At 45.3% G+C, this 15,437-nt stretch overlaps 3 protein-coding genes and 1 pseudogene across 3 annotated transcripts in view; all 4 read left to right on the top strand.

The window, feature by feature from the left end:
• Window positions 1-4,612, top strand: part of LOC116478091 (zinc finger protein 701) — a 42,256-nt gene extending 37,644 nt beyond the window's left edge. Inside the window, 6 exon segments of the mRNA XM_058425043.1 lie at window positions 2,049-3,311; window positions 3,314-3,414; window positions 3,737-3,850; window positions 3,852-3,957; window positions 4,041-4,161; window positions 4,163-4,612. Of these exon segments, the coding sequence (XP_058281026.1) occupies window positions 2,049-3,311; window positions 3,314-3,414; window positions 3,737-3,850; window positions 3,852-3,957; window positions 4,041-4,161; window positions 4,163-4,367 (1,910 nt within the window). The 3' untranslated portion in view covers window positions 4,368-4,612.
• Window positions 4,613-4,665: 53 nt separating this feature from the next.
• LOC131380753 (putative uncharacterized protein encoded by LINC00596) lies at window positions 4,666-7,116 on the top strand (the record flags this gene model as incomplete). The annotated part of the gene is made up of 2 exons (XM_058425046.1): window positions 4,666-4,778; window positions 6,640-7,116. Coding segments are annotated over 2 exons (300 nt in total), but the record flags the coding sequence as incomplete, so codon positions are not given.
• A 329-nt stretch (window positions 7,117-7,445) lies between these two features.
• LOC116478083 (zinc finger protein 813-like) lies at window positions 7,446-11,677 on the top strand. Its single transcript, XM_032168972.2, has 2 exons — window positions 7,446-8,643; window positions 10,432-11,677. Exon 2 carries the CDS (start codon window positions 10,449-10,451, stop codon window positions 11,214-11,216), a length of 768 nt encoding a protein of 255 aa, XP_032024863.1. The 5' UTR covers window positions 7,446-8,643; window positions 10,432-10,448; the 3' UTR covers window positions 11,217-11,677.
• On the top strand, window positions 11,361-14,934 carry LOC116478089 (putative zinc finger protein 137; annotated as a pseudogene).
• Window positions 14,935-15,437: the final 503 nt, after the last annotated feature.

The raw sequence follows: 15,437 nt of genomic DNA, 5'->3' as shown, positions 1-15,437 counted from the left end.
TGACCTCGTGATTCACCTGCCTCGGACCCCCAAAGTGCTGGGATTACAGGCATGTGCCACCATGCCCGGACATTAGTCAATTCTTATTCCTTATAGTGCTGTGTATATTTTTGACCTCATACATCAGAAAGTAGTGATCTGAACATGTATTTCAGTTCTTATGTTGTGTACTGGTGGTAAGTACAAGTTGTGGCTTTTTTCTTAATAGGGAATTGTTTACAATTCTGCAGGCTGCATACATGTACTTATTATTTTCTGGCTTGTTTTATCAAGCCAGAAAATATTTATCAATATTTTATTAACTGATTTTTATGACTTTACCTGTGAGTTTTCGGTATGTGATATGCAATATAACCGACACGCTCCACTTGTTAATGTCACAAAGTGTTGCCGGGCACAGTGGCTCATGCCTGTAATCCCAGGACTTCAGGAGGCTGACACATGTGGATCACCTGAGGTCAGGTGTTTGAGACAAGCCTGGCCAATATGGTGAAACCCCATCTCTAGCCGGGCGCGGTGGCTCACGCTTGTAATCCCAGCACTTTCGGAGGCCGAGGCAGGCAGATCACGAGGTCAGGCGATCGAGACCACGGGGAAACTCCGTCTCTACTAAAAATACAAAAAAATCAGCCGGCCTGGTGGCAGGCGCCTGTAGTCCCAGCTACTCGGAGAGGCTGAGGCAGGAGAATGGCGTGAACCCGGGAGGCGGAGCGTGCAGTGAGCCGAGATTGCGCCACTGCACTCCAGCCTGGGCGACAGAGCGAGACTCCTTCTCAAAAAAAAAAAAAAAAAAAAGAAACCCCATCTCTACTAAAAATACAAAAATTAACCGGGCATGATGGTGCATGCCTGTAATCCCAGCTACTCAGGAGGCTGAGAAAAGAGACTTGCTTGAACCCAGGAGGCAGAGGCTGCAGTGAGCCAAGATCGTGCCATTGCACTCTGGCTGGTGACAGAGCGAGACTCCATCTCAAAAAAATAAAAATACAAAACTTTTTTAAAAAGTCACAAAGTGCCTGTTCCACATGGATATAGGTAATTTTGTAACAGTTATTTAGAAAAATATAGTGTTAACATTTTTCTTTTTTGAGATGTAGTCTCACTCTGTCACTCAGGGTGGAGTCCAGTGGCACAATCTCAGCTCACCACAATCTTGGCCTCCCAGGTTCAAGCAATTCTCCTCCCTCAGCCTCCCAAGTAGCTTGGATTACAGGTGCCCACCGCCACACCTGGCTACTTTTTGTATGTTTAGTAGAGAAGGGGTTTTACCATGTTGGCCAGGCTGGTCTTGAACTCCTGACCTCAGGTGATTTGCCTGCCTCGGCCTCCTAAAATACTGGGATTACAGTGTGAACCACTATGCCTTGCCTTGTTTCTTTAGAGACGGAGTCTCAGTTTGTCACCCAGGCTGGAGTGCAGTGGTGCGATGTTGGTGCACTGCAACCTTTGCCTCTTGGCTTAAAGCAATTCTTGTGCATCAGCCACTTGAGTAGCTGGGACTAAAGGCGTGGGCCACCACACCTGCCTAATTTTTGGAATATTTTCTTGTCTTCTCAGTGCTGTGATTCTTTGACAATACAGAATTTCCATTGATTTTGATTATCCTTACAGGAGCTTGTTGTGGATTATTTACAAAAATAGTACCTTGTCTGGTGTTTTAGCATTTATTTGTATACACTAAGTACCCTGTAAATACGAAGAATATATATTTTTCTCTTCTTTGATGTGACAGTGATATGTTTTTTGCAAAGTGTGATACACTTTAGGGTCACAGTAGAAAAATACTCCTTACTTTTTGCCTTACAAATGTTTGTGCCCTGACAGTGTTTTGTCATGATATTGGAAATAGGCTTCCATAAAAATGATTTGAAGCACATGCAATCACCCTTTATTTATTAAAAAATCTGACTCCTTTTGTGTTCCTAAACTTTGAAAATCACGTTTGGGAAGTTTAAAATAGGTATTGTTTTTTGTGTAATATTTACACATTTCAGTATTGTATAACTTCCGTACTTAATTTGAAACCTATTGGTGTTTATATTTTGTAGAGATCTCTTCCAAATGCATGATGAACATGTTCTCATCAACAGGGCAAGGCAATACTGAAGTGATCCACACAGGGACACTGCAAAGACATGCAAGTCATCACACTGGAGATACTTGCTTCCAGGAAATTGAGAAAGATATTCATGACTTTGTGTTCCAGTGGCAAGAAAATGAAACAAATGGCCATGAAGCACCCATGACAGAAATCAAAAAGTTGACGAGTAGTACAGAGCGATATGATCAAAGGCATGCTGGAAACAAGCCTATTAAAGATCAGCTTGGATCAAGCTTTTATGCACATCTGCCTGAACTGCACATATTTCACCCCGAAGGGAAAATTGGTAATCAAGTTGAGAAGGCTATCAAGGATGCTTTCTCAGTTTCAGGATCCCAAAGAACTTCCTGTAGGCCCAAAACCCGTATTTCTAATAAGTATGGGAATAATTTCCTCCAGTCTTCATTACTCACACAAAAATGGGAAGTACACACAAGAGAAAAATCTTTCCAATGTAATGAGAGTGGCAAAGCCTTTAATTCTAGCTCACTGTTAAAAAAACATCAGATAATCCATTTAGGAGACAAACGGTATAAATGTGATGTATGCGGCAAGGTCTTTCATCAGAAGCGATACCTTGCATGCCATAGATGTCATATTGGTGAGAAACCTTACAAGTGTAATGAGTGTGGCAAGACCTTCAGTCACAATTCAGCCCTGTTAGTTCACAAGGCAATTCATACTGGAGAGAAACCTTACAAGTGTAATGAATGTGGCAAGGTTTTTAATCAACAGTCAAACCTTGCACGTCATCATAGACTTCATACTGGAGAGAAACCTTACAAATGTGAAGAATGTGACAAAGTATTCAGTCGCAAATCACATGTTGAAAGACATAGGAGAATTCATACTGGTGAGAAACCATACAAATGTAAGGTTTGTGACAAGGCTTTCAGACGTGATTCACACCTGGCACAACATACTGTAATTCACACTGGAGAGAAACCTTACAAGTGTAATGAGTGTGACAAGACCTTTGTTCAAAATTCATCTCTTGTAATGCATAAGGTCATTCATACTGGAGAGAAACGTTACAAGTGTAATGAATGTGGCAAGGTTTTTAATCACAAATCAAACCTTGCATGTCATCATAGACTTCATACTGGAGAGAAACCTTACAAGTGTAATGATTGTGGCAAGGTTTTTAATCGAAAATCAAACCTTGAACGTCATCATAGACTTCATACTGGAAAGAAATCTTAGAAGTATAATTAATTTGCAAGGTTTTTAGGCAACAATCAAACCTTGCATGTCATCACAGACTTTATACTGGAGAGAAACCTTACAAATGTGAAGAATGTGACAAAAGTTTTCAATTTCAAATCACTCCTTGAAATACATAGGAGAGGCAGGGCGCGGTGGCTCACGCTTGTAATCCCAGCACTTTGGGAGGCCGAGGCGGGCGGATCACGAGGTCAGGAGATCGAGGCCATCCTGGCTAACACAGTGAAAACCCGTCTCTACTAAAAAATACAAAAAATTAGCCGGGCATGTGGCGAGCGCCTGTAGTCCCAGCTACTCGGAGAGGCTGAGGCAGGAGAATGGCGTGAACCCAGGAGGCAGAGCTTGCAGTGAGCCGAGATTGCACCACTGCACTCCAGCCTGGGCGACAGAGCGAGACTCTGTCTCAAAAAAAAAAAAAAGAAAAGAAAAGAAATACATAGGAGAGTTCATACTGGAGAGAAACCATACAAATTTAAGGTTTGTGACAAGGATTTCAGGTGTGATTCACACCTGGCCCAACATAACTGGAATTCACACTGGAAAGGAACTGTGCAAGTGTAATAAGTGTGGCAAAGCCTTTAGTGGTCAGTCAACACTTACTCACCATCAAGCAATCCATGGTACAGAGAAACTTGACTAATGTAATGATTGTCATCAAGTCTTCAGTAATATTACAACCATTGCAAAACATTGGAGAATCCATAATGAAGGAGATCTTGCAAGTGTAATAAATGTGGCAAGTTTTTCAGACATCATTCATACCTTGCAGTTCATTGGCGATCTTATACAGGAGGGAAATCTTACAAATGTGATGATTGTGGCAAGGTCTTCAGTCAAGCTTCATCTTTTGCAAAACGGGAGAATTCATACAGGAGAGAAACCTCACAAATGTGATAATTGTGGCATAGCCTTTACTTCACGTTCACACCACATTAGATATCAGAGGATCCATACTGGACAGAAATCTTACAAACGTCCTATGTGTGGCAAGGTCTTCAGTCCGAGGTTACTCCTTGCAGAATATCATAACGTTCATTTTTGAGGTAATAGTTACAAATGCAATGAGCATAGCAAACCATCAAGGATTAATTGACAGTAGAGTCAATTCAGAATTGACTTGAGTTTGAGTTGACTTAAAACATTCAGTTGAAGAATTAATTGACATTAAAGTGTTTATGTTAAGGGGATGGGCCAGGCGCGTGGCTCACACCTGTAATCCCAGCACTTTAGGAACCCAAGGTGGGTAGATCACTTGAGGTCATGAGTTTGAGACCAGCCTGGCTAACAGACGTGAGTCACTTTTCCCAGCCTGCTTTTTGTTTCTTTTTTTTTTTTTTTTTTTTGAGACAGAGTCTGGCTCTGTCCCCCAGGCTGGAGTGCAGTGGCACAATCTCGGCTCACTGCAAGCTCCGCCTCCCGGGTTCACGCCATTCTCCTGCCTCAGCCTCTCCGAGTAGCTGGGACTACAGGCGCCCGCCACCACGCCTGGCTAATTTTTTTGTATTTTTAGTAGAGACGGGGTTTCACCGTGGTCTCGATCTCCTGACCTCGTGATTCACCCGCCTCGGCCTCCCAAAGTGCTGGGATTACAAGCGTGAGCCACCGCGCCCGGCCCTGCTTTTTGTTTCTTTAACAAAAACCGATAGGGATTTTCATAGGTGTGTTGAATCTGAATCACATTGGCTTATATAATAACTTAACAATATTAATTTTTCCAAACCATCAATATGGGTTGTATCTCTATATGTTTTTAATCATTTTGGTCAATGTTTGTAGATTTCAAGGTATGAAATTCTGTTTTTTTACGTTTATTCCTAAGTATTTCTTACTTTAAGATCTCTAGCAAATGGAAGTGTTTTTTAATTTTCGTTTAAAATTTTTTATTGTTAATTTATGGAAATTCAACTAATTTTTGGTGCTGCTATTGCATTGTGCAAATCCACTGAATGTGTTTATTAGTTCCAGTTGACTCAGGCCCCGCCCACCTCTTGACCTCCCGTCCTGGCCTGACCCAGGCCCCACCCACCTCCTCGGGGGTCTCCCGCGGGTCTGGCTTCTGTACTGTGCTGATTGGCACAGACCCTGAAGCTGATGGCGTGGACTGAAGGTTGCCCCATGGAGTTTGCGCTTCCCAGTTCTCTGGCACTGCTATACTGGGGACGTGGGGGTCCCCACAGACCTGGAAATTCTGGCCCCTCTTTCTCAACTCAGAGCAAATTGAGACGTCTAGGTGAGAGTCTGTGAGTCTCTTCCTTTTGAGTTTAAAGTCGCCCTGAGGCTGGTCCTGTCCCCGTCTTTTCTACAGTGGGGCTGTGCAGACACCTCCTGTCGCGAAACTTTCCTTCTCAAAACCCTTCCGGACCCGTCCTCCCGCCTCGCGCTGTTTCAAGTCCTCACCCGCGAGCTGGACTCTCGCCCTGGGCGCCTCCCAGCCTTGCTCTCATCGGCGCCTGGAGCGCAGCGCTGCAGCCCCAGTCCCGGGAAGGCCGCTTCCTCTGCCCGGTCTTGGGATCCTGCAGACCCCACCCCTGTCCGAAGGCGCCATCGCCCCCCACCTCCCTCCTCGTGCAGGGCCCTGCTTCTCCACAGTTCCAACCCTAGGAAAACGTGCTTCTCCTGGAGGCAACCCTCTTTTTACACCCTCGCCCTGTTCCCTGAAGGCAGGCCTGGAATGTGAAGTTTCCAGGTAGTTGGATATTAAACATAGAATTGAAAAAAAAAAACCCACAAAGTAACAAAAGAATGAAGTGGCGAAAGCAGAACTTTACTCAATGAAAGCACTCCACAGGGTGGGAGTGGGCCCAAGCGAGCGTCTCCAGAGCCCCATTTACAAAGTTTTTGGAGGTTAAAGTATTTTTTTTTTGAGGTCCCTATGGGCTACCCCTTATCTGGATGAAGAATTTGGCCCTTGGCCAACGAAACACTGAGGTACATTGGCCTGAGGCCAGAGCAGATGGGTGCCCTATGCAGATGAAGGGGTGGCCGGTGCTTGGCCGTGCTCACTCCTGGGCTCTTTCTCTTTCCATCTGAGACCTGGTGAAAGGGGGAAGGCGCTAGGGAGAGTAGCATTTGATCCTTCGTTACTTTGGGTGGGAAGATGGGGTTTTTCCTTTTAGTCTGGTTTTGGAAAGTTCGCGTTAATTGGTTTTAGATTTCCTGCCCCTAGACCCAGGACCCATGTGTTTCCTTTTTTTTTTTTTTTTTAATGGAGATGGGGTCTCTGTTGCGCAGGCGGGAGAGCGGTGACAGGATCACAGCTCACTGCAGCGTCAACCTCCTGGGCTCAAGGGATCCTCCCACCTCAGCCTCTAGAGTAGCTGGGACCACAGCCGCGCACCACCACACTGTGCCAATTTTTGTGTTCCTGGTAGAGACCGGGTTTTGCCTTGTTGTCTAGGTTGGGCTCCAACTGCAGGGCTAAAGCGATCCAAGAGCATCAGCCTCCCAAAGTGCTGGGATTACAGTCTTGAGCCACCATGTCCGCCTTATTTCTTAATTTAAAAAAAATGCGGCCGGGCGCAGTGGCTCACGCTTGTAATCCCAGCACTTTGGGAGGCCGAGGCGGGCGGATCACGAGGTCAGGAGATCGAGACCACGGTGAAACCCTGTCTCTACTAAAAATACAAAAAATTAGCCGGGCATGGTGGTGGGCGCCTGTAGTCCCAGCTACTCGGGAGGCTGAGGCAGGAGAATGGCGTGAACCCCGGGGGGCGGAGCCTGCAGTGAGCCGAGATCGCGCCACTGCACTCCAGCCTGGGCGACAGAGCCAGACTCCATCTCAAAAAAAAAAATGCATATATAGGCCGAGCGCAGTGGCTCATCCCAGCACTTTGTGAGGCCGATTCTCCTCTATCCAGGAGACGGGTTTCACCATGTTGCCAGGTTTGTCTCAAACTCCTCGGCTTAACTGATGCGCTTGCTTTGGCCTTCCAAAGTGCTAGGATAACAGGAGTGAGCCACCACACGTGGCCAGTCCTGGAATTTTGTAGGAGGATGACCAGCGCAGCCCGTTGACCCTTCCTGGCCATCACATGAAAATCAGCGACTCCTCCTTCTTACCAAACTCAGAGCTTCTCAGGATAACTTGGTGAAACGTCCCCCGCTGTGACCCTCAGTGAGCCCACCTGTAATATACAGGTGAGGGAGAAGACCAGAAAAGCTCAGTCAGAGTGACACTGACCCCTGAAATGATGGGCACAATGGAGTGTGTGGCTTTTCCTGTAAGAGAGGGTGATGCTTAGTTGTAATTTGAATTTTAAAGGATTCCAGTCCTCTGAAAAACAGGATTAGACTCAAATCACCTTGAACCTTATCATCTCACAGCTTGAACCCACCTACATGGCTCCGTGTCCCCTGCAGGCCTCTCCCCTGAGTTCTACAATCCTGTGTCCAGTTGTCTCCTCAGCTCTCTGCTGGGACATCAAACAGGCATCTCCACCTTCACGTGTCCATAAGTGACTTCCTAAACCCCAAACACATTCCCTTACACTCCTACATGTCTCAGATGAGGGTGACTGTACTTTTGGGGGCTTAGCTGAGGTTGACACCATGTATTTTAAATATGGAAAATAAATTACATTATTTGTAAGGGTTGTAATTTATAATGTAAAGAGAAAATTACATGTATACACGAAAGGAGTGGGAAAGTACATCATTTCCAAATTTATTTTGAGGTGTGGGAGAAAAATGTTTCAAGAGCTCATCCTTAGGGGTCTGGGCTCCCGGGACCCCTCTGACCTCATCTCCTGCCTGTGTCCTCCTCGCTCCCTCTGCTCCAGCCGCGCAGGTTTCTTTCCTTTTTCTGGGACTGGGGTTGCTCCTGTCTCAGGGCCTTCACCTGGGCTGTCCCTCTGCCTAGGACTCTGTGGCCCCTCAGCTGCAAGTGACAAGCAGCCTTTCTTCCCTAAGTCTCTGTTCTGATATTACTTTCTCTATGGAAACCTTTGTGATCTCCCACTGCCCCCTACTTGACATTGCAGCGCCACCTTCACCCCCACCTCTGGTCCATGTTGCCAGTTGTGTGTGGTTCTTTTAGCTCCTTTGCTGTTCACTGGATCCTGGTGACAAGAAATCCCCAGGTGGAGAGCAGAGCCAGAAGGTGGGACTGCTTGGCTGGCGCCCTCTGAGTGGAGCTCAACCCTGACTTCACATTACAGTTCTCGGGCATTTTGCAAATACATCTTTTATTCTGTTTTATCAGAGATTGCTATTATCATAGTATGGGACCCACCCTCAATAATACTTACAGTGGCGCTGGTGATTCTCATCTGTCTCCAGCATGGAACATCAAGGCAGTTTCCTCTATGTTGTGAGCTGAGGTCAGTCTGTGATCCACAGGGAGGTGAGGGGGCTGTGCTCTGCATGGGGTTGGGTTAGGGCCAGATCTGTGCCCTGAAGATCTGTGTCCTGCTGCAGCGTGTGTGTGGACTTTTCCAGGAGGAGAGCAAGATCTGAAAACAGGTCAAAATTACACTTGTAGGTCTTCCTGTGGGACGTTCTTATTTCTGCATAATCTCTGGTGCAGTGGGCAGCAGAGGACTGCCTTTGTCCCTGGTGAGGTCTCCCCTGTGTGTGTGTTTTGTCACAGGAAAGGAGTGAGTGATTTCCATACACTAAATCTCGGCTGGGTGCAGTGGCTCACATCTGTAATCCCGGCTCTTTGGGAGGCTTGGGTGGGCAGATCTCAAGGTCAGGAGATCGAGACCATCCTGGCCAACATGGTAAAACCCCATCTCTAGTAAAAATAGAAAAGTTAGCTGGGCCTGGCAGCGGTTGCCTGTAATCCCAGCTACTTAAGAGGCTGAGGCAGGAGAATCGCTAGAACCAGGGAGGCAGAGGTTGCAGTGAGCTGAGATCATGCCACTGAACCATGTCCTGGTGACAGAGCTAGACTCCATCTCAAAAAAAAAAAAAAAAGAAAAAAGAAAAATTAAATCTCATATTTTTTTTACACACAAGATTGATTTCCAAAGACTCATGCTATGTAAGGAAGCCACCAAGAAGGGCAAAGAAAAGGAGCTAGGGGTGGCTCTTCCTCACGTAAAGTGATATTCCTTGGTGGATTCTTCTGTCTCCTTGTTTTCTGAAATACCAGGTATTGTGGTAGCCAGTCTTCTGTGATTCTGAAGCATCCTACCTCACAAGTTTGCTCACACTCACCCATGCCTTTTCTCAGTCCCTTTCATCTTAAATTCCATCTGCCTCTATTGCCCAGGCTGGAGTTCACTGGAGCAATCTGAGCTCACTGTAACCTCCACCGCCCAGGGTCAAGTGATTCTCATGCATCAGCCTCTCAAATACCTGGGATTACAGGCGTCCGCCACCAGGCTTGGGTAATTTTGTATTTTTTGTAGAGACAGGTTTTCACCATGTTGGCCAGGCTGGTCTCAAGCCCCTGACTTCACATAATCTCCTTGACAGTTTTTCAGTTACCAAGAATCACACACTGGCTGCCTGTGAGAATGGTGACTTCACTCTTTTTTTCTGGACATGGAATTTTGCTCTTGTTGCCCAGGCTGGAGTGCAATGGCATGATCTCCACTCACTGCAAGCTCCACCTCCTGGGTTCCAGTGATTCTCCTGCCTTGGTTTCCCAAGTAGCTGGGATTACAGCCGCCCACCACCGTGCCTGGGAAATTTTTGTATTTTTAGTAGAGATGGGGTGTTTTTAAACTTTGAAGATCACTTTTGGGACGTTTAAAATAACTGTTGCTTTTTGTGTAATATTTACACATTTCAATATTAACTATTATTTACCAACTGTATTTTTTTTTTTTTTGAGATGGAGTCTTGCTCTGTCACCCAGGCTGGAGTGCCATGGCATGATCTCGGCTCACTGCAAGCTCCACCTCCAGGGTTCATGCCGTTCTCCTTCCTTAGCCTCCCAAGTAGCTGGGACTATAGGCACCTATCAGTACACCTGGCTAATTTTTTGTATTTTTAGTACAGATAGGGTTTCACCATGTTAGCCAGGATGGTCTCGATCTCCTGACCTCGTGATCCGCCTGCCTCGGCCTCCCAAAGTGCTGGGACTACAGGCGTGAGCCACTGCTCCCGGCCTACCATCTGTACTTAATTGTAAACCTATTGGTCTTTATATTTTTTAGACAGCTCTTTAAAATCCATGATGGAGTTCTCATCAACAGGGCAAGGCAATACAGAAGGGTTCCACACAGGGACATTGGAAAGACATGAAAGTCATCACATTGGATATCTTCGCTTCCCAGAAATCAAGAAAGATATTTATGACTTTGAGTTTCAGTGGCAAGAAATTGAAAGAAATGGCCAAGAAGCACCCATGACAGAAACCAAAGAGTTGACTGGTAGTCCAGACCAACATGATCAAAGGCATGCTGGAAAGAAGCCTATTAAAAATCAGGTTGGATTAAGCTTTCATTTGTATCTGTCTGAACTGCATGTATTTCAGACTGAACGGAAAATTGGTAATCAAGTGTACCAGTCTATAAATGATGCTTCCTCAGCTTCAACATCCCAAATAATTTGTTGTAGGCTCAAAACCCATATTTCTATTAGGTATGGGAAGAATTCCCTCTATTCTTCATTATTCACACAAATACAAGAAGTACACATGAGGGAAAAACCTTTCCAATGTAATGAGTGTGACAAAACCTTTAATTATAGCTCACATTTAAGGAGACATCACATAACCCATTCAGGAGAGAAACATTATAAATGTGATGTATGTGGCAAAGTGTTTCATCAGAAGCAATACCTTGCATGGTACCATAGCGTTCATACTGGAGAGAAACCTTACAAGTGTAATGAGTATGGCAAGACCTTCAATCAGAAGTCATCCCTTCAGTGTCATCATAGACTTCTTACTGGACAGAAACATTACAAATGTGAAGAATGTGACAAAGTTTACAGTTGAGGATCACAACTTGAAACACACAGCAGAATTCCTACTGGAGAAAAACCATACAAATGTAAGGTTTGTGACAAGGGTTTCTGGGATAATTCGTGCCTTTCACGCCATAAGAGTTCATACTGGAGAGAAACGTTACACATGTAACGAATGTGGCAAGGCTTTTAGTAGAAAAGCAAACCTTGCACATCATACAGACTTCATACTGGAGGGAAATCTTACAAATGTAAGGGCTGTGACAAGGTTTTCCACCATGATTTATGCCTTGCACAACATCAGAGACTTCATACTGGAGAAAATCTTACACATTTCCTGAGTGTGGAAAGACCTTAGCTCAAAATTCAGCCCTTGTAATGCATAAGGCAATTCATACTGGAAAGAAACCTTACACATGTAATAAATGTGGTAAGGTTTTTAGTAGAAAAGCACACCTTGCATGTCATCATAGACTTCATACTAAGGCTTCTAATCAACAATCAAACCTTGCACAATGTCAGAGAGTTTATACTGGAGAGAAACCTTTCAAGTGTAGTGAGTGGGGCAAAGCCTTTAGTGGGAAGTCGTCACTTTTTTATCATCAAGCAACCCATGGTGCAGGGAAACTTTGCAGATGTAATGATTCTCACAAAGTCTTCAGTAATGCTACAACCATTGCAAATCACTGGAGGATCCATAATGAAGAGAGATCTTACAAGTGTAATAAATGTGGTAAAATTTTCAGACATCGATCACACCTTGCAATTTATCAGTGAACTCATGCTGGGGAGAAACCTTACAAATGTCTTGACTGTGGCAAGGTCTTCAGTCAAGCTTCATCCTATGCAAAACAAAAGAGAATTCATGGAGGAGAGAAACCTCAAGTGTGATGATTGCGGCAAAGTCTTGACTTCACGTTCACACAGCATTAGACATCAGAGAATCCATACTGGACAGAAATCTTACAAATGTCATAAGTGTGGCAAGGTCTTCAGTCCGAGGTTAATCCTTGCAGAACATCATAAAATTCATTTTTGAGATAAGTGTTCCAAATACAGTGACTATAGAAGATCATAAAGCTTTAATTGACATTAGAGCCAATTAGGCATTGACTTGAGATTGAATTGACTTAACATTGAGTTTAGGCATTAATTTACATTAAAGTGTTTATGTTAAGAAGATGGGTCCAGGTGGGGTGGCTCATGCCTGTAATCCGAGCACTTTGGGAGGCCAAGGCTGATAGATCACAGCCACACCTGGCTATGAGGGGGTGGAGGTGGCCATCGGCGTGGGACCTGGTTAGAAGGGGCAGGGCCTTGAATAGAATCTGGGCGGGGCAAGAATGAGGAGGCTGCCTGGAGGCCGGGCCAGAGAGTGATCGTCATCTTGAGGGCAAGGTCTGGAAGTGGTGTTTTGAAGGGCAGGGTCTGGAGGGGGCGGGTCCTGGCTTTCGCCTCAGCTGGGCCCCAGGTGTTGCCTGCTGTCATCTTCTTGCCCTGCAGGACTAGATTCTCCGGGTACTAATTGGTGGATAGTTTCTGATGTGCCGTGATATTACCCCTAATATCACAGGGATGCTTCCTGTCCGTTTTAAGCATATATATATACAATTTTTTTTTTTTTAGACGGAGTCTCGCTCTGTCGCCCAGGCTGGAGTGCAGTGGCGCGATCTCGGCTCACTGCAAGCTCCGCCTCCCGGGTTCACGCCATTCTCCTGCCTCAGCCTCCCAAGTAGCTGGGACTACAGGCGCCCGCCACCACACCTGGCTAATTTTTTGTATTTTTAGTAGAGACGGGATTTCACTTTGTTAACCAGGATGGTCTCGATCTCCTGACCTCGTGATCCGCCCGCCTCAGCCCTCTCAAAGTGCTGGGATTACAGGCGTGAGCCACCGCGCCCGGCCCTTAAGTTAATATTTCAAACAATCGAAGGTAAAACAACATATTGTGTTGGGCCACCTGTACTGAACGCTGAATCGTTTTTCCTCTTAAGTTGAAAATGGTTTTAATGCAAAGCGCCTTTTTTGAGCAGGTAGAGTCACGCATCCGGCAGGCAGTGCAAGCTCCTCTCCGTCTGGGGCAGGGTGTGGGGGAGGGGCAGGGACCTCGGTAAAGGGGTGGAGTGGAGCGCTGGTTGCAGCGGGGACTGACAGAATGGCTTATTAAACTAAGCAAGGTCCTGGGTTTGAGTGGATAATGGAAACTGAAAGGTGGTGTGCAAAACTGCCTATTACACCCAGGAGTGGAGGATAATTTCATATTTCATGGAAAGAAAGTCAGGTCCCGGAGCGGTGGCTCACACCTGTAATCCCAGCACTTTGAGAGGCCGAGGCAGGAGGATCGCTTGAGCCCAGGAATTCGAAATCAGCCTGGGCAACATAGTGAGACCTCATCTCTACCAAAAATCAAGAAAACCAGCCAGGGGTGGTAGTCCACACCTGTGGTCCCAGCCGCTCCGGGCGCTGAGGTGGGAGGATCACTTGAGCCAGAAAGTTGGAGGCTGCAGTGAGCTCTGATCTCTCCACCACACTCCAGCCTGGGTGACAAAGCTAGACCCTGTCTCAAACAAGCAAATAAATGAGAGGTATCATTCCTCCTTTAAAAGTAAAGGAAGAGATTTTTCTTTCCTTTTGTCTCTTAGAACATTCAATTAGAAAATTTGTAAATGCATTTTCTCTGTCTTCTGAGGTTTTCTTTTTTAGACGGAGTTTTTCTCTTGTCACCCAGCTTGAGTGCAAGGCGCGATCTCTCCTCACCACAACCTCTGTCTCCCGAGTTCAAGTGATTCTCCTGCCTCAGCTTCCCGAGTAGCTGGGATTACAGGCATGAGCCACCATGCCTGGCTAACTTTGTTTTTTTTAAGAAACTAAACCTTTTTTCAGCTTAATGACCCAGGGATGTATTTCTGAAGGACTTGGGAGCCCTCTTTGAAAGGCAAACAACAAGGGAGACAGTACTTGTATCTCAGTAGGAAATTAAATAATTCAAACATCAAATAACTTCAATTTAAGGCTATGGACCTTGAGATAATACTGAGCCTTGAGAGGAATGTGGTCATGCAACTCGAGTCCAGTGGAACGCAGGCGCAACTTCTAAGAGTTTTTCTGTAAGTAATTAAGAAGTCTAAGTAGCCCCAGAGATAAGACCTCCTCGGATCATTGTCCCTTCTTATGTAGTGATAAAGTAACCTTCCTTGAAGTGTATCAATCCGTAATCAATCAAGTTGCTGCACCCTATGCACTGGCCTTGAATAAAAAATGTGATTCTGCTAAAGCTTCTCTGTCTTTCCCCGTGTGTGAAACCTTAACGTCTCTACTTTGGAACGCTGATCCCATTCATTTAGAGTTGATGTTTCCACGTGGCTATTTCCAAGATTTGCCTTCAAATAAATTCTGTATTTAATCATATATTCTAAATTTTATTATTTATTGCTGACATCAGCTTCTGTCGGATTGTAGGAGCCTCACCAGAGAGGGCACCTGTCGCCATGTTGTGAAACTCACACTTGCCAAAACTTATGGGTTAGGGTTTCTCCCCCCCCCTCAGGATGACGCTAGTTAGCTGACACAGATGGTCACCTCCATTACCAAGTAGAGCCAGGATGAACTATGTGTGACCAAGGGTGTTGTCAAGTCCTCTTCCCTGAGGACTGATTAGTGTTTATCTTGAAAACACGTACTTAATGGGTTGTATAGAACACTGAAGTTTCTTTCTCTCTTTTCAACCTCTTAGCTGTTTGCCTCTATTTCCCATCACATTCTGGTCTAAGGCTTATTTATTAATAAAATAGTTTTTATTTCTTTATTATCGTCGTGGAGATGATTTTTCATTTGGGGGGAGATCATTTTGTTTTCAAGTATATTGTCTCAACATTTAAATAGTAAAGAGTATTTCTTGGGCCAGGCATGGTGGCTCACGCATGTAATCATGGCACTCTGGGAGGCCAAGGCAGGCGGATCACTTCAAGCCAGGGGTTTGAGACCGGCCTGGCCAACATGGTGAAACCCCATCTCTACCAATTATACAAAAATTAGCCGGACATGGTGGCGCGCTTGTAATGCCAGCTATTCCGGAGGCTGAGGCAGGAGAATCACTTCAACACAGGGTGTACAGGCTGCACTGAGCCGAGACCTTGCCACTACACTCCAGCCTGGACGACAGAGAAATACTCTGTCTTAAAAAAAAAAAAAAAAGGAAATTAAAAAAAGAAATAGATCTCCTCCACAAATGTGCTGGGACAACTACCTGGAT

The sequence above is a fragment of the Hylobates moloch genome, unplaced genomic scaffold, assembly GCF_009828535.3.
Source record: "Hylobates moloch isolate HMO894 unplaced genomic scaffold, HMol_V3 SCAFFOLD_12, whole genome shotgun sequence".
Classification (NCBI taxonomy): domain Eukaryota; kingdom Metazoa; phylum Chordata; class Mammalia; order Primates; family Hylobatidae; genus Hylobates; species Hylobates moloch.
This window is presented reverse-complemented; position numbering and strand designations above follow the sequence as displayed.